Source organism: Crocuta crocuta, unplaced genomic scaffold (genome assembly GCF_008692635.1).
Source record: "Crocuta crocuta isolate KB4526 unplaced genomic scaffold, BGI_CrCroc_1.0 scaffold3, whole genome shotgun sequence".
In the NCBI taxonomy this organism is placed as follows: domain Eukaryota; kingdom Metazoa; phylum Chordata; class Mammalia; order Carnivora; family Hyaenidae; genus Crocuta; species Crocuta crocuta.
This window is the reverse complement of record NW_027529934.1, coordinates 10,515,850-10,534,800: the sequence shown is the minus strand read 5'-3', so window position 1 is coordinate 10,534,800 and position 18,951 is coordinate 10,515,850. Positions and strand designations below refer to the sequence as shown.

Genomic DNA, 18,951 nt, shown 5'->3' with positions numbered 1-18,951 from the left:
TTTTATGTTCTATCCTTTACTTTCAACCAATTTGATTCTTTGAAAGTATTTTCCTCCAGACAATATATAGTTGTTATCATATTTTTAATCCATTCTGCACTATCCACATTTTTAAAAAAAGTTTATAAATATTTTGAGAGAGCGCACACGCACACATGTGAGCAGGTGAGGGACAGAGAGGGAGATAATCCCAAGTAGCCTCCACATTGTCAGTGCAGACCCAGAAGTGGAGCTCAAATTCACAAACTATGAGACCGTGATCTGAGCTGAGATCAAGAGTCACACACTTCAGGGGCGCCTGGGTGGCTCTGTTGTTTAAGCGCCTGACTTCAGCTCAGGTCATGATCTTGCGGTCTAGGAGTTCGAGCCCTGCATTGGGCTCTGTGCGGACAACTCAGACCCTGGGGCCTGCTTCAGATTCTGTGTCTCCCACTTTCTCTGACCCTCCCCCACTCATGCTTTGTCTCTCTCACTTTCAAAAATAGGAATGTTAAAAAAAAAAAGTCAGACACTTCAAAGACTGAACCACCCTCATGCCACTGCGATATCTGCCTTTTAATGGAATGCTCAGCCCATTAATATCTAACATACTTAGTGGTAAAAAGACTTACAATCTTGACAGTTTGCTATTTGTTATGTCTTATTTCTCTATTTCTCCACTACAGCCTTCTCTTGTGTTAAATGTTATTTTCTCATACACCATTTTAATTTCTTTTACTATATTTTTGGGAGAATTATTTTCTTAGTGGCTGTGCTAGGGATGACATCTTATTTTGAAACGTTCTAGTTCTGATTAATGCCAACTTTATTTCAGTAGTCTAGAAAACCTTTGCTCCAATATTGCTCCATTCTCTCCTTGATGTTTTATGCCGAAATTTATGTCTTTATGCATTATAAGTCATTCAACAGTTTTACATTTATTACTTTATGCAGTTTCCTTTTAAGTCAGAAATGTAAACAAAGCACTGTTACCCACCTCAAATCTACTATGGTGAACCCTAACCCCGAATGTGATGGTATCTGGAGGTTAGGCCTATTGGAAGGTAATCTGTTTAAGACTGGATAATGGTGGGCCCCCTTATATGAAGAAAGAAACCAGAGCTCTCTGCCCCCCTCTACTATGTGAGGAAACAGTGAGAAGGCAATTGTCTGCATGCCAGGTAGGGGGCCCTCACCAGGAACCAAACCTACCCACACCTTGTTCTTTGACTTTCTAGCCTCGAGAACTATGTCAAATAATGTGTAAGGTGTAAGTCATCCAATCTATGGTATTTTGTTATAGCAGCCCAAGATAATACAAATACATTTATAGTATCTTTTATATTTAAGTATGTAGTCAACTTAACCAGTTCTACTTATTTGTGTAGATCCATGTTACTATCTAATATCCTACCATGTCTAAATGACTCCCTTTCGTATTTCATACATAGCAGGTGTGCTTGAGACAAATTTGTTTTCACGTGGGAATATCTTAATTTCATTTCTGAGGAGTAATTGTGCTGCATAGATTCTTGGTTGACTTTTTCTTTCATGACTCTGAATGTAATTCACAACCTTCTCACCTCTGTGACTTTCATCAGAAGCAAGCTGTTAACCATGGGACCTGGGTGGCTCAGTCAAGCATCTGACTCTTGGTTTCGGCCCAGGTCATGATCTCACGGTTTGTGAGATCAAGCCCCACATCGGGCTCTGCGTTGACAGTGCAGAGCCTGCCTATGACTCTCTCTCTCCCTCTTTGCCCCTCTCCTTCTGACACGTGCACATGCTCTCTCTCAAAAATCAACTTGAAAAAAAAGAAGCATGCTATTCTTATTAAAGATCCCTTGGATTTGATGCATCACTTTCCTCTTACGGCTTTCCAAGAGTTATTTAGTTACCATTTGTTGAGCTTTTTAGTTGTGCAGATTCATGTTTTCCATCAAATTTTGAATTTTTTTAGGAATTATTTCTTCAAGTACTCTTTGAGTCCCTTATCTTCCTCTCCTTCTGGGACTCCCTATATGCAGGTTAATACACTTGGTGTCCCACAGGTGTCTGCAGTTTTTTCCCTTCATTTCTCGTTCTCTGGTAGGATACCCTCTACTGGCCTGTGTTCACATTTGCTGAATATTTCTACCAGTTCACAGCTGTTGAGCCTAAATTGTTTTTTTAAGTAAGCTGTATGTACAACATAGGGCTTGAACTCACAACCCTGAGATCAAAGAGTTGCATGCTCTACTGACCGAGCCAGGCAGGCACCCCAGGAATTTTTTTTTTATATAANAGACGCTTAACCGACTAAGCCACCCAGGCGCCCCAAACACCTCAGGAATTTTTAAATGAAATTTTTTATTTCATTGTACTTTTTCATTCCAAAATTTCTATGTGGTTCTTTTACCATAATTTCTGTCTCTAATGTTATTCTCTATTTGGTGAAAAATTGTTCTCACACTTAGTTTTTAAGATCTGGTTTCTTTTAGTTCTTTGGACACATTTTTAGAGGCTAACTTAAAGTCTTTGTTTAATAAACAAAGTCCAACATCTGGGTATCCCACACTTCCCTGTTTCTTTGCATGTACTGTAACTTTTTGTTGAAAAGTAGACATTCAAAATAATATAATGTGCCAACTCTGGACAACAGAATCCTTTCACCTCCTCAAGGTCCTGAATGACCTTCCTGGACTAATTCTGTGAAGCCTGCATTCTTTGCTATGTGTGACCACTATATATTCTGCTTCATTAGAAGGTAAGATTAACAGAGTTTTCCTTAAGGTCCTTGAAACAATAACATAACTCCCCTCACCTTGCTGAAGTGCTCTGTAAATGTGTGGAGACATGCCTTCAACACCCAACATGAAGCTTTTTCAACTCTACCTTAGCCTTCACTTCCCGCTTGCAGAGTCTCAAGCAGTGCCACAGGTAAAATTAGCGACTTCCTTTTTTTCCTCTTGGGCATGCACACAACCATGAACATGCACATGGCCTTCTATATTCACAGAAATATGCTGAAGTTGTGAAAGTCCTCTAGAGACATGTCATTCCTCAGCTTTTCTTTTTATTTTTTTGGCCTTCTTTTTAGTCCCAATTGGTATCAGTGCCTCAAAGAAGCTGTTAAATAACTGAAACTTTTTTAACAACAGGTTGTAGATAGTGCTGTATACAATGTGGGCAGAGTCACATCAAATAAAGACAAGTTCTGGAACTAGAGCTATTCAGTGAAAAACTAGACAGATCAGATAATGACAATTCTCTGGGGTGGGCTTTTTAGGGAGCTGTAAACCCTTTACAGTGGCTACAAGGCTGCAGGTTTCCACTACTACCATAGTTGCAAGACTATTCTTTTTCAAGGCTACCCTTATAATGCTACAAAGTTTATATTACAGTTTTAACTGAATAGATGCTTTTTCCATTACTGAAAGACTTTAGTTCAATTTTAGAGTTCTGAAAAACTTGACTTTGACATTTACAATGTTCTCACTGCTTTTATGGAAGAGATTTCCAGAAGTCCTTACTCTATTAATTCAGAAGAGTTTTTAAGTAATTTTTCCAGTGACAACTACACACCTGTTTCTAAGACTCAGAGCATATAGGAAAACCTTGAATTGGGAGTCACCTGTTCTGCTAGTGTTCCACAAGACAAGCAAACATCTCCAATAACTTTTAACTTGATAAACGCGTGACGTCTTGCACTAGGAGTAGTACCTGCGCTGAAAATCGCATGATCACAACTGAGCCATTGGTTCTCGAAATTCGCTTTGATATATGAGTGGCTTTGGATTACAAGCATGTTTCCAGAACAAATTATGCTTGCAAATCAAGGTTTTACTGTACTTCCAAGTAGAAATGTGAGAGGATTTGGAAAAGATGTGTTTTCTCATCTGGCATTTCAATTATTCCATATTTAGTTATCCAAATCAGAATCCTGAACCTCAATTCCTAAAATGTACAAGGAATACATGATCTTCTTTACAAGGGTCAAAGGATTTAAAGAGCTAAAACTTTAAAACTCTAAGAAGAAAGAAAACATACAGGAGGATCTTCGTAACACTGATTTGGCAATTCTTTCTTGGATAGGACACCAAAAGCATAGGCAATGATAACAAAAATAGGCAAACTAAACTTTAAAAATTTTGTGCATCAAGGATACTATGAAGAGAGTAAAAAGGCAACCCATAGAATGGGATAAAATATTTGTAAATCATTTATCTGATAATAGATTAATATCCAGAATAGATTTTCAAAACTCCTACAACTCAACGAGAAAACAAAACCCAATTAAAAATGCGCAAGACCTGAAAAGATATTTTTCCACAGAAGATATACAAACTGCCAATAAGCATATGAAAAGATGCTTAGGTAGTATCACAAGCCATTAGGAAAATGTAAATCAAAACCACAATGAAATTAACACTTTATACATTAGGATAGCTACTAAAAACAAACAAAAAACAAAACAAAAATAGTGTTGGTGAAAATGTGGAGAAACTGGAATCCTTGTACATTGCTGGTGGGAATATAAAATGGTGCAGCCCCGGTGGAAAACTGTTTGGGGTTCCTCAAAAAATTAATAGGGGCACAAACAGATACTTGGATAAAAATGTTGATGCTTCCATAAAAATTTCATTATGATAAATGAGTAAGACAAGAAGGACAAATATATGATTCCACCTATAAAAGGTACCTTAGTCAAATACAAAGAAAGAAAGGAGAAGAAAGGCTACCAGGGGCCTGGGGGGGTGAGGATGGGGAGAGGAGTAGGGAGCTACTGTTTAATGGGTCCCGAGTTTCTGTTTGGGATACTGAAAAAGCTCTAGAACTAGATAGTGATGATGTACACAACACTGTGAATTTACTTAAATTAATGCCACTGATTTGTATATATAAAAATGGTTTAAATTGAAAATTCAGTTATGCACATTTTATCATAATAAATTTTAAATTGATAATGTATCCAAAGGCCCTTACCACATTTGGTGAGCCTTTTGTTCCTCAACTGAAAGGGTGGGTATAGAGGTTACATAGAGAATATTTTACAGAACCTTGACTGGTAGTGATGGTGAACAGTACCTAATCCACCAGCACGTGCATGTGCACGTGTGCACACGTGCACACGCACACATACATACACTCAATGCTCTATCAAATACCCACTATACTTTGCAAAGGATTACAAACCTAATAAATTCACTAATGATGCAAAGTTTACATCCTCCCATACGGACAGAAACACACACATTCTCTAAGCACAACGCTTATATTCACAATTTTCTGCAACAAGACAAAATTTCAATTAATCACAATGGGAATTTAGTTATTTAATGCAACCACTAATCTAATATCACCAATAAATTCTACGCAGTTATATCACAAAACCAGGGTTATATTCAGTGGACATGCATTAATAATCTATACAACTTTAACATTACACCAGAAAAGGAACTGAATACAAAATTTCCTTTGATTTTTGGTGGTCTTCAAATTTCATGGCACAGATTACCAATAAAACTGTAGAAACAGATTGTAAATATTTTCAATAAAAGGGTAAAAAATTTAATGAGCTTTTAGGTTTTCATATTGGGCTAAAGATTTAAAACATCAAGCCGGCCCCAATCTGTCAAAAATGACAGATAACTGTATACAATGACTAGACAGTTTATTTAGTTACAAAGGTACTGAAGGACTACTCACCCCTGGCCAAAAACAGAAAACAAAGCCCAAAAATCCCATTGGGGTTAATTTCTTAATGCAAACAAGTCTTTGCAAATACTGTGATTATTATAAACTTGGAAACATACCTGGAATCAGGACAGTGACATAAGTAACACACAAGTCAATCATATTTCTGATCTGTCTTCATAAAGCCTTCTGGCTCCAAAAGCCCAACATTGTCCCTCAATATAAAACTAAATTAAGAAGAGATTTGCCAATATTCTTCTACAGAATAATCTTTGACTAGGGCAGGGCTCAAGTTCCATTAACTTGCTTCTCTAGAGTGTGATTAGCAGAGCACCAAATTTATAAACTGATAGGGCCACCCAAAATGCTGAACACACTTTTCAAACAGAAGCAAACGTTTTTCCCCCAACTGTTAGTTCTATGTGCCATGTCATTCTTGAAACTTATGCGGCTACCAATAAGAAAAGAATCAGGGAAGCTTTGAACATATCTTGTACTTTTCATCAAGGCTAAAGTGCAAAATATCTCCATATCTCTGATATTTTAATAGGAAAAAACATTAAACACACATAATAAAGAAACTGAAGTGACAGTAAAGCTAATACAAAAAAGATCTCTTTAAATATACACTTAAAGACTACATAAGACCAATTTAATTTTTCTTTCTTTCTTCAGTGAAATCTGTAAATGAACCAAGTTCTCAGAGAACTTGACATTTTGTTTCTTTCCCAGGATCAGAAACTCCAAAATTAGAGGGAAAAAATGGAAAAAAACAACATTGCATGACAATGGACACTAAGTTCATAAAGAACCTTTTTAAAAAATGAGATTTTTATGGAAGAAAATACCATGAAAATAATAATCCTATGAGAATTGTTTTTTAAGCACAGTAAATTTGAGCCTTGGTCTTCATGAAGATACTACAGCTTATATAGAAAACTATAAATATACAAGACTCCAGGAAAAAAAGTCAAAATACATATTATTTAACATTCTGTAGGCCTAAAAAACTTTTGAGGGGAGGGAAAAGGACAGCCAACTGAATCTTAAGAATACAGAACTATGAAAAATTCCTGGGTCAAAAGGGTGCTCCAGATGGAACCATACTTTGTGAAAACATACAACTTAGATTATTTTTAAAAGGAAAGAAGAAATTGAATAACTGCAGTCCCTTCCAAAAAGGAAATCTTAAATTAAGGGGAAAAGATTCTAATAGTGTAAACGAGTCTGGCTCAGAAAGAAAACTGAACAACATACCCAAGATTCTGTCCATAAAAGTAAAGACGTTGTTACATCTTTAATATTAAAGAAATAGGCTATAAAAAAAGTTCATTCTCAGACTTGGTTTTAGTAAAAGCTCATTTGTGCTCCTTTGTGGGTGCATAATAAAGTTCCATGGGTTTGTTCACTTTCCAGTATTTCTCACTGACCAATTCCAAAGAAAAAGAGCCATTTAATACCTAAAACAGAAAAAGAAAGAATTAGAAAACTGCTTAAAGCACAGTAGTGAGGTATAACAAACATAAAAGCCCATATTTTTTCATCTTAGGATAAAACTTGTCACTTAGACTATTCATAAAAGAACAACCAGAAGATATCAAAACAGTAACTACACCATTGCAATTTCTCATCCTGTCAGGGTCTCGGGATCCTTAACCACTTTTCTTAGACTCCACCAAACCACCTGCCAGTCTCAGATGGTGAATGTGCTTCCAGTTTCAACAGCTATTCTTTTAAATACTCACAGTGAACTGCCCACTGGCTGTTGCTATGTAAATGGTATACTGCTTCTCACTGGCCGTATCAAGATTCATCTGGTTTGATTCTCCTTTGCTTCGAAGTTCTTCCAAAGCTAACCTCACAGCCAGATACTTGGATAAGTGATCAACAGTGGCATTACCTGAAGTCTTTATGTATCTGGAAAAATAAATCATTAAAAATATAATTTCTACATTCATGACAAAAACATACTCAAATTACAGAATATGTTTCTAACAAGCTAAATAAAATGTTAAGTGTCTCAATTACTGACAAAATAGTATCAAAAATGTGTTTCTTTACTACCTCAACTTTTTTTACTGAAAGGTACAGAAGAGGAAAAGGTACATACTCAACATCTGTCTATAAGGACATGAAAGCTCTACCTACCTTATCATCCGTAAATGATACAAATGACAAAAATCAAACAAATACAAGGAGAACTACAGGGGGCAAAGAACATACCCCTCAACCCCAGAGAGCAGAATTCTGTCATCTACAGCAGCAAGAGGAATAGAAAGAATATGAGCAAATTTCTTGCTAAGAATTGATCGATTTTCTGGTTTTTAAGACAGAGCCCAGAAGCACTAACCTTGAAAAAAAAATTTTAAGCATGGTATACCATTCAATCACTCACTGAACAAATATTTGATAATTATCTGACCTCAATGATAGGCAATGTGCTTGCAATAAATGGTAAAATAGCCATCTTTGCCAGTATGAATTTTGGAGCCTACTGGTAACCCTAGTATCATTTAAATAACTCTTCATACCCCTCTACCTAGAAGCATCATTCCTTTTAGATACACAAATGTGGATGGGAAGCACATGAAGAAGGAAGAAAATAACAATCTAGGCAGCCAGAATATCCAAATGAACCCTGGCAATCAATTACCTAACAACTACTGCCCTTACTTATGTAAAACTCCTTTTTAATTCCAAATTCAATATTAAAAATTCAGACAATCTGGAGCTAACCTACACACTTACCTTGTCTGTGCACTATCATCTTTTTCCATTAGTGTGGGATGAGGCCTGAATACTAATTCAATTTCACTAGCACCATCCATTACTGGATCAATTGCCACTGTTGCATTGTTAGTATCAAGCTCAAGCCCGGAATCATCAGATGTTTTGGTCCGTTTGTTACTAGGTCCTGCTTCCTGATTACTGTGTGTGGATGCATTACTACAGTGAGAACTGTCACCGTTGTCTTCTGCTCCACTACCATTTTCAATCTGTTGTTTCTTGCCTCGCTGTAATCTAGTTGAGGAAAAATAAGGGGTTGCATAAAACTTACATTTGGACCTTTTCAACATCAATTTTGAAACATGTTTACTGAACTTCAGAATTCTAAAAGTCTTCATAATTGAATCTGCATCAAGTTGGATAATGGCATTTATTTCCCTCGTGTCCCAGAAAGTATGAAAGAACCTCACTCACACATACATATTTGAATAACTCAAACGTTTATATTTACTTAATAATTTTCTTTATTTACTATCAGAATTATTGCCAATTCCTTATTTGTATTTTGATAATTTGTTGTTATGAGCTTTTAAATCTAAAGAAAGCCATGATTCAGAAATGAAAGTTTAAAAGTACTGAGGGAAGATATTTGTGCCCCTTTTAATTCGAAGTTCATAAGGAAACAAGATTCAAGACGAACGGGAAGCACTCCCTCCCTGCCAACCTCAAAGTCTGCTAATATAAAATTTTCTAGTGAGAAAAAGGAGATGGCATCTAAATGACAAGCATGGATAGAAAAGCAGTCTGACAACTTTAAATGCCTAGCAAACAAAACACTAACTGGGCAAGGTGCTCTGGGTTTACATCTGATTTACTCATCAAAACAATAGTCAAGATAGTTATTATCATCATTTTATAGTTGAGAAAACCCAAGAAAATGAAGTTCAAAGCACCATGGTTATAAGCTCGTAAGTGCCAGAACTAGACCTAGGATGTGATATGCGCTCTAGCACACTGCCCGCCCCCCACAACCTGTATATGAAAGAAATATGCAGAAATGACCTGTACTCCTAAGACACTATCGCTATTACATGTTGACTACCAGAACAAGGAAGTAACAGCCCACTGCTTGGGAAACATGCTCAAGAACCTTTACTTTTTAAAAAAACAACAAAAACACACACATATAATCCTGCTTATGAAATCTATACATCACTTTAAAATTAAATGGAGATCAGTAATATATTAAGACAAAACTACGATTCAAGAAGATATGAACAGATACAATGAAATATTATTTAGTCTTAAAAGTGAGCGCGAGCAGGGGAGGGGCAGAGAGAGAGAGGGAGACACAGACTCTGAAGCAGGCTCCAGGCTCTGAGCTGTCAGCCCAAAGCCTGATGCAGGGCTCAAACCCATGAATCATGACTGAAGATCATGACCTGAGCCAAAGTCAAAGACGTTTAACTGACAGCCACCTCGGGGCCCCATGAACAGCTACTTTATAAGCCAACCATGGTTCTGTGCACTGGGGTTGTAAGAATCAATAATAGTGACAGTCTCTACCCTCTAAGGGCTTGTATTATTCTAGCGCAGAAGAAAACACATATGTCAGAGAATAAGTGCTGAAGGGAAAAATGAAGAAGGGAGGGTAAGAAGGTATGGAGTGTTGAGGTAGAAGATGGGAACTTAGCAACCTGAAGAAAGTCAGAGACTGCCATGTGCATTATCTGGAAAAGGGTTCTTTACAGAGCACAAAAGCCTGCTGGGGAAATCTGAAGAACAGCACAGAAGCTGGAAAAAGCTGCAAACAAATGAAAGGAGCTCCTGTCATGTACTCCCGCCATTAGAAATGCTCAACCAAAATCAAAGGACTATCTATAAAAAATTTTGCAAAGGGAATTCTTTCTCCTGCTTTTAAAAGACTAAAATGAACAACAATTAAAATCCCTCAAACTATTAGAAATGTATATAACTCTTTTAAAATAACTGCATTCAACATTTAACACTTTATTTTACTTTGCTAATCAGAGCTGTAAGCCAGTTTAATATAGTTAGAATGCAGCACATCTTCTTCAGAACCGTTCTAAAACCTTAAAAATAACAATGCTTGGACCTCAATTAAAGATTCTGATTTACTTGGTTTCAGATGGTACCAGGGACCCTAGAATTTTAAAACTTTCTGTGATGTTTAACCAAAGTGAGAAACACTAGACTGGGATGGGGCTTTATTGCCATCTCCTACTTCGGAAAATGAGGACTCTCAACTGAGGCTTAAATATATGAATAAGTATCAGAAAGGACCATGGTGGAAAGGAAGGGGTAAAAATATACTTACAGAGAGGGCGGCAAACCATAAGAGACTCTTAAATATAGAGAACAAACTGAGGGCTGATTAGGGGGAGGGAGAGAAGAAAATGGGTGATGGGCATTGAGGAGGGGCTCTTGGGATGAGCACTGGGTGTTATATGTAAGAGATAAACCACAGGAATCGACCCACAAACCAAGAGCACACTTTACACACTGTATGTTAGCCAATTTGACAATAAATTATATTTTGAAAAAAGTATCAGAAAGGAAACAAGAATGAGGGTAAGTGTCCAAATTATGCAGGGTGTTGGAGGCCATCATTATAGTCTTTAGCCTGGAAGTGAACAGAATATAGATATTAGAGTCTTCAGAGCAATGGAGAACCATGCTCTGACTTTCAATTTAACAGAATCACTCTGGCTGCTGTGCTGAGAATAGACTTTGTAAAGATAAGCATGGAAAGTAGAAAGACCAAATAGGCTATTTTAATACTCAAATGAAAGATGGTGGTGGCCTAGACCAATCTGGATACATTATGGAAAAAGTTAAAAATATATTTATTCACAGATTTAAATGTACAATGTGAGGAAAAAAAAGAGAAGAGTTAAGGGTGACTTCAAAGTTTTGGGGGAAAGCAAGTGTAATGGCAAGGTTGCCATCAACTGAAATGATCAAGAATGAAGACAAGTAGGAGGTATGAATAAAAAGTTCAGTATGGGGCCCTGGGTGGCTCAGTTGGTTAATCATCTGACTCTTGATTTTGGCTCAGGTCATCATCTCAGTTCATGAATTCAAGCCCTGCATCAGGCTCTACACTAACAGCATGGGGCCTCCTTGGGATTCTCTCTCTTTCTCTCTCTCAAAATAAATAAACTTAAAAAAAATTAAGAAGTTCAGTACTGGACATGTTACATTGGAGTTAAAGAATAGCTAATTCATACAAAAGGAACTAGGAGATTATCATCTCCTAAAAGCCAGGTGAAGAACACTCTTCAAAAGGAAATTAACTGTGTCAAATGCTTTTAAATAAGATGGAAAAATGAGGTGTGAGAATTAGCAGTTAGATTCTGCAATGTGGAGATCACCAGAAAATCTGATGAGGGATATGAGGTTGGGAGAGGGTTTGATAAAAGTCTGATTACAGAGGATTCAAAATAGAATGCGAGAAGAACTGGAGACCATGAGAACAAACAACTTTTTCAAGCAGTTGTGCTATAGAAATAAGAGGAGAAAAGGAATGGTAAGTGGAGAGAGAAGTGGGTACAAGAGAGAATAGAAAGGAATACCCTATTACAAATGAAAGCATATATTATGCCTGCATGGAAAAGTAACCATGCAGAACTACTATTCACAACTGCATTTTATCTTTTTCAAAGTGGAAGCTGTTAAGTAAATCCAATATTTTAATAAAAGTGTTCAGAAAAATGGCCACCATCTCTGGCTTCCTTTCTCATGTACCTGTTCATGGCTTGTATCTTCAGTCCTTCCTCAATGCTGTGACTGAGTGCTTGCTGATTATTGTGCTTGTTGATCCTGGCTAATACTCTCTCTTGATGAGCTTCATACTCATCACGACTTGGATAAATTTTGCTGATGAGTGCATCAAAGTTTGGGTCTGGCCTTAGTGATCTTTTAGAAACTAGCTTTTTCCGACAGGTAGGACATTCTTTATTGCTAAATAAAAAGAGGGGAAAGAAAATGAAAACAATGTCAGTATCTTTGGGCTAACAACAAAATTATCCACCTTGTGGGTAGTTATCTTTATTCCAATACCTTTACTAAGTCACAGAAATTTAAACTGATTAACCTGAATTTCTTTGAGGGTAAGCAAGATTTTGAAAACTTGAGACACTCAACAGTATTTGCTAACAGAGAAAAATGTGAATACTTCCCAATGATAATTTATATACAATCTACTTAGAAATAAAAATCTATTCCTTGTTAATATAAATTCCCCGATATCTATGCCACAAGAAGGAAAAACTGCCCACTAATATATATTAATTTATGTATCAATTCTTTTATTAAAATAGCATTCATAGGGGTATTATTTTAAATAATTCAGAAGTAGAAAAACCATGGTTTCTTGCTTTGTAATTTCCTCAAAACAAATACTCATGCTATAAAGCTTTTAAAATTGTGTAAAATAAACTGTTTCAAAACAAAGATTCTCCACTAATTGAAACTTAGACTTTAGAAGTATCAAGTTCTCAAACAAACACTAGAGAATATATTTCTCAAAACTCTCATAAAGCACCATGCTTGCATAATTTAAGTACCTAGTATAACTTGTTTCAACATACCCACTTCTGAGGGCTGTGATAATGCAGTCTGCACAAAAACGATGTAAACACTCCTTTGTAGTCATGGTATTCTTCAACATATCCAAACAAATTGGGCACATTAATTCACTGTGTAGACTTCGGGGTGAAACCACAATTTCCAAGCCATCTGTTATCGCCTCCTGTAGAACAGTCACTTGAACATTAGACACCACCTATCTTATTATGGACAAGTGCAAACATACAAAAGTACTAAGAATGACCAACATGAACATTTATGTACACATCACGCGGCTATCACCACTGTCAGCTCACAGTCAACCTTGTTTGACCATAATCTCCCCGAAAGCCCTCAGGCCCCCACCACTGTTATTATATCATGCTCTTATTTTAACGCTAAAAGTAATACAGTAATGTGTTTAAAAAGTAAGGATGGTAAATCAACTTGGCATAATAAAAAAAAAAAAGCATTGAATTTGGAATCAGATGCCTTTGGTTCTAGTTCTAGACCTATTAATGTGACTCTAAATCATAATTTAACATTGTTGTTACCTGCAAAATGAGGAAGCTAAGGCTAAATAAAATGTAATGCTTCTATCTTCACAAATTGCACCATTCTAATAACAAACTATATATTTCACACCATCCATTAAAGTATTCTCTAATTTATAGACAGTTCAACAGGGTTTAATTTGAAAATCACTTCTTGAGGGGGTGCCTGGGTGGCTCAGTCAGTTAAGCATCCCATTAGCTCAGATCATGATTCGGAAGTTGGAGCCCAGAGCCTGAAGCCTGCTTCGGATTCTGTCTCCCTCTATTTCTGTGCCCCTCCCTGCTCGAACTCTGTCTCTCAAAAATAAACATTAAAAAAATTTTTTAGGTCATTTCTTGAACCTTAAGCCTTGATCTACAGATGTAGTTTTATACAAAGTGGTCAGGTTCTCAGGTTAACCTACAAACTAATTTAATCCAAAGTACCAGTATTAGTATTTCTAATTGAAATGTGTAAAAATGTTCCAGTGCAAAAATGCATTTGGAGTTCCAATGTAGAATTTCATTACACACCTCTCAGCGGCAGAGACATTTGTGACTCCTCCTTTCTTCATCACCACCACCACTACCCACCCTTCCCACAAGGTGGCACTGAGTACAAATTTACCTAGCTCTAAAAGTCACAACTCCGTGCTCCTACGGATTGAGGAAAGAGGTTCAGAAAAAAAGGAAGGTCAGACAGAAATAAATGGCTTCCTATATGTTACTGACACTTCCTGTTTCCACTGGTTCTCCATACTTATGTTTTCTCTACAGGGTCAAAGAATGATGACCCTATAAGGAAAGACAGAAACTATAGATAATGTCCATAAAGGACTCAAGTAAAATACATTTACATTTACAATAACTACCACTATTTCTGAGTGTCTTACTATGTTTTAACCTCTCTATATAAAGCACTTTCAGTATTTTCTTTTACTTAATTTAATATACACACAAATTTTTGATGAAGAAACTTATCACTCCGAGTATGACGGCTCAGCTAGTAACCAAGTCTGTCCTCTTCCTCTTTAGAACTTGCCTAGCAAAATCCCAGCCCTGGATAAAATCAACCACCCATGTTCTCCATGTCTGCACAAGTGCAGGTATGTAGCACTGTGGAAGAAAAGGGGGAATCCTACAACCAGACTAGTATCACTAAAAATTTCCCCAGTTTCAAATGGGTGTTCAACATAGCTCAGCAATTCTCTTGCAACCAACTTGTTTTTTCTATGCCATTTTATACCTTTTCTTCTATCTGCAGAACTTTCTACATCTGAACACTGAAAAGATTATCTTACCTCAAATTTCATTATGAGAGTGCTCTCATTTTCTCTCTACATCTTTTTTTAAAATTACTTTTAATGCCTATTTTTTGAGAGAGAGAGAAAGAGAGAATGAATAAGAGAATATGAGCAGGGGAGGGGCAGGGAGGGAGACACAGAATCTGAAGCAGGCTCCAGTCTCTGAGCTGTTAGCACAGAGCCCGATCCAGGGCTCGAACTCACGAACTGTGAGATCATGACCTAAGCCAAACTCGGAGGCTTAACTGACTGAGCCACCCAGGTGCTCCTTTATGACATCTTTTTAAATCATCATCTTCTTTCTTGCTAAAAGGAGAAAACATGCCTCTACCTATCAAAGATACATTCCTTCCTACCTTTTCAAGTATATCCTTTTGATTATTTTATTTGCTCTCAGGCTTCAGCCATCTTTGGCTCTCCACTAAATCAGCCTACAGTAGCATCTGTATGGGGTTGCTATGTATAGTGAAATGTGAATGATACGCCTCAGAACAGTGCAGAGTTGTGGGTGGGGGTATCCTTGGTGCACCTTTATCTCCCATCTTATAAACAAAACAAAATTTAAAACTTACGAACTCCATGTTCCCCTACAGTTTTTACTCCACTTCTCAACTTCTCTGCACAGCCAAACTTCTCTGGAAAATTGCCTATACATTTTCACTTTTTTCCCCTTCAACGTAGTAAAATCTATTCAAGTGAATTTACTCCTGTCAAGGTCACGAAGTATACTTTGCCACGTTCAATGTACGCTTTTGTAATCATCATCTTGCTCATCCTCTAGGTAGTGTTGAACACACTAACTACATCCTCCCTCCTGACACAACTCCTCTTAGATTCTGATCCCCTATTTTCCTTTGTTTTGGCTGTTCCTTTCAGTTTCCTTCGCTGGCTTCTTTTCTATTACTTCATTTCTAAATGCTGAAGCTACCCTGAATGAAGTTCTGGGCCCTTCTGATCATCTCTCTCCAGGTTTCCAGGTTATCTTATCCATTATCACTGTTTAAAATGTGCTGACAACACCCAAAATCTTATAGTTAGTCCAGACTTCTGGTTAGCACCTATGCCTGCCTGATTTACAGGCATCTCAAAATGAGTTCAGTTTTAAGTATGTTTATCTCCTTCAAATCTGCTACTCCCCAGTCTTTCCCATCTTCACCTTCCCTTTTTTCTTTTAAAAGATTTTAAGTAATCTCTACACCCAATGTGGGGCTCGAACCTACAACTCAGAGATCAAGAATTGCACACTCCACCGACTAAGTCAACCAAGTGCCCTCCCATCTTCACCTTCTTGGTCTCCCTTTAATGCCTCCTTCCATTATTATATGTTACAGTTGCGCTGAGGCGTTTTCCCATTTACACAACCTCTAAAGTGTATAATTCTATGGATATTTGTTTAATGTCTATAAACTCCATAAGCTGGTGCCACATCTATTTTATTCACCACTTCACCTAGTGCCTCGCTTAGGACCTGGGACAGAGTATGCACTTAAATTGTTTAATCAATGAATGAAATGTAAACCAAACATACACAAGTCAAGGCTGCTTGTATATAAATTCATTATTACCGCTATATTCTTTCAAGTATTCATCTTCTAAAAGTGTATACCAGTTTACAGATGTGTCATATTTCTTCCTAGTTACCTTAGTCTATACATTACCTGAGGTGTTCGTTGTAATTCATATAAACTGAGTTCCCATGTTTTGCTTAATGGTTGAGTTCCGTTTGTCTGCACAGCCTGAGACATTGCTAGGAATAAAAAGGAAAGAAAAACAATTTTAGTATCTGAAGGGGAAGTAAATCTCACAACTGATTTTTTAGAACTATGAATCCTAAAAATAATCAGAATAGAAATTACACACTGGCTCCTCAAAAATTAAAAAGAAGAAAAGCTCAAGAATCTTCTTATTTAAAAATACAAGCTACTTGAGAGCAAGAGACTACTACTGAACTCTGAATGCTCAACAGGTGGCACATAAGAAGAGCTTAAAATTATTATGAATGTACAGAAAACGGTTTTAACCCTAAACAATAACTATGTTTCTAAAATTCATGGTAATGGAACTTAGAACTAAATCAAGAAAACTGAATACTCTTCAGCATGGTCAATTCTTGCCAGACATAGCAAAATCTACTTCATAGTACTTCAAATTCCTGGTCACTCTGCCCCAATTTTCATAGGTCCACTCATGAAAAATCCTCTGATATAGTAAATCAGCTTATAATGTTCAGAAAGCTCTTCTTAATGCTGAGCCTTAAAAATGCTACATATTCGGGGCGCCTGGGTGGCTTAGTTGGTTAAGCGTCCGACTTTCGCTTAGGTCATGATCTCACGGTTCGTGGGTTCGAGCCCCGTGTCGGGCTCTGTGCTGACTGCCAGCTCAGAGCCTGGAGCCTGTTTCAGTCTGTGACTCCCTCTCTGTCTGACCCTCCCCTGCTCACGGTGTGTCTCTCTCTCTCTCCTAGAAATAAATAAAACATTAAAAAAATTTAAAAAAAATGCTACATATTCATCCTACAGCTGCCCTCTGGAGGCACAATGATTAAGATTAATAATTTTTCTACATGACAGCCTTTCAAATATTTGGTTACTGTCATCATAATATTCCACCTGATTTTTCTTTCCTTTTGGCTAAATATTCTAGTTCCTCCTACTGCTCACCATCTGACATGATTTCAAGGTCTCCTCACCACTCTGACATGAATTCTGCCCCTCTCCTCTGGTTACGAATAAACTTAACAATGTTATTGCCAACTTCTGTGCTTGTCTTTGAGTAGGGGAATGGGATCTAGGATACATCTGAGGAAGATGGTCTTAGAAAACTAACTCCTCACCAGAACAGGCAAAAAGAAGGGGCTCCAGGCATAAACACTTTTAGTAGGTATCTATTATTAGCCAACCTGAACTGCTCTGTCCTTGTCTCAGAATTCATAGCCTAAAAAGAAGGAAATCATGTAAACAAGTAAACTATAACCGGACAAGATAAATTCTAAGTAGCAGTATTGAAAAAACAATATGGAATTACAGAAAAGGATCAAGGAATTTGAGGAGTCAGGGAAGGCTTCAGCAGAGATTGGAATAAGCTTTAAAAAATAAGAGATTACGACACCAAGATGGGAACAGAAAAGAAAGAAGGTTCCAGACAAAGTAGAACACCATTTATGAAGACAGGTATGAAAACCAGAATATGCCTGTATTTAGGAGCCACTGGAAGTTTCAACTGAGAGTGATGCAATCAAATAGTTCCACAGAAACTCAAGTTCCACAGAAGGTAGAGGAACAAAAAAGCAACAAGCAGTAAGACAAGTGAGGAGGCTGTTTCAAAAACCTGAGTGATGTTATCTGAACCAAAGCAATTAAGCATGGACACAGAGACAAAATTAGACAGAAAGACCTAGTGATACATTCGACATTGATGTAAGAAAGGAGGATCCAGTATGACTTTGGGAAGGCAACCATTGTTTAAGGAGATGGAGAACACAAAAAGAATGTGTGGGTGCTTAAGTGGCTCAGTCAGCTAAGCGACTCTTGATTTCGGCTCAGGTCCTGATATCCTAGTTTGTGAGTTCAAGCCCCACAGCGGAACTCGCTTGGGATTCTCTCTCTTCCTCTCAATTTTAATAAATATAACTTATTAAAATAAATAAATAAATTTTAACAAATAAAAATTTTTAAGAAAGAAGAGAAGAAGTGGAATTGCTACAAATACTGAGTTACAGTTATTTATGCCCCACTGAGGAAGAGTGGTCCAGTAAACAGAAAAATCCCACACCTGAATACACAACCTGTAATATTTAAGTCATACATTCTATATTGGCATCTAGACAATGAAGGACATGACTTATTTGTATTCAGGAAGCTGAACTTCCCACTTCCAGCAAATACCATTCAAACAGCTATCAAGAATTCAACCAATCAGCAATTAGCTCCACTTTGCTTTAAGAAGTAAAAGCATTTCATTAAAACTTGAACTGTATTTAATGGCAAAAATTCTACATACCTGTGTCTTTAACAACAAACCACATTCCACATGAAATTTTTCCCTTGCCCAAGCAAAAATTTGAAATAAATATGTTCAAACTTTTCATGAATGAACTGTGACTTTTGTTTAAAATTTCAAGGCTGCCCACTGGGTCTACCTCA

General features: G+C 37.0%; 1 protein-coding gene across 4 annotated transcripts in view; it reads right to left on the bottom strand.

The window, feature by feature from the left end:
* Positions 1-6,927: 6,927 nt before the first annotated feature.
* RNF2 (ring finger protein 2) overlaps positions 6,928-18,951 on the bottom strand; it is a 102,106-nt gene continuing 90,082 nt past the window's right edge. For all 4 annotated transcript variants that reach the window (XM_077763266.1, XM_077763268.1, XM_077763265.1 and 1 more), the window contains 6 exons: positions 16,468-16,556; positions 12,996-13,156; positions 12,151-12,366; positions 8,404-8,676; positions 7,401-7,572; positions 6,928-7,115 (listed from right to left, as the gene is read on the bottom strand). In XM_077763266.1, coding sequence (XP_077619392.1) covers positions 7,014-7,115; positions 7,401-7,572; positions 8,404-8,676; positions 12,151-12,366; positions 12,996-13,156; positions 16,468-16,554 — 1,011 coding nt within the window. In that variant the 5' untranslated portion in view covers positions 16,555-16,556 and the 3' untranslated portion in view covers positions 6,928-7,013. The remainder of the gene's footprint in view (positions 7,116-7,400; positions 7,573-8,403; positions 8,677-12,150; positions 12,367-12,995; positions 13,157-16,467; positions 16,557-18,951) is intronic.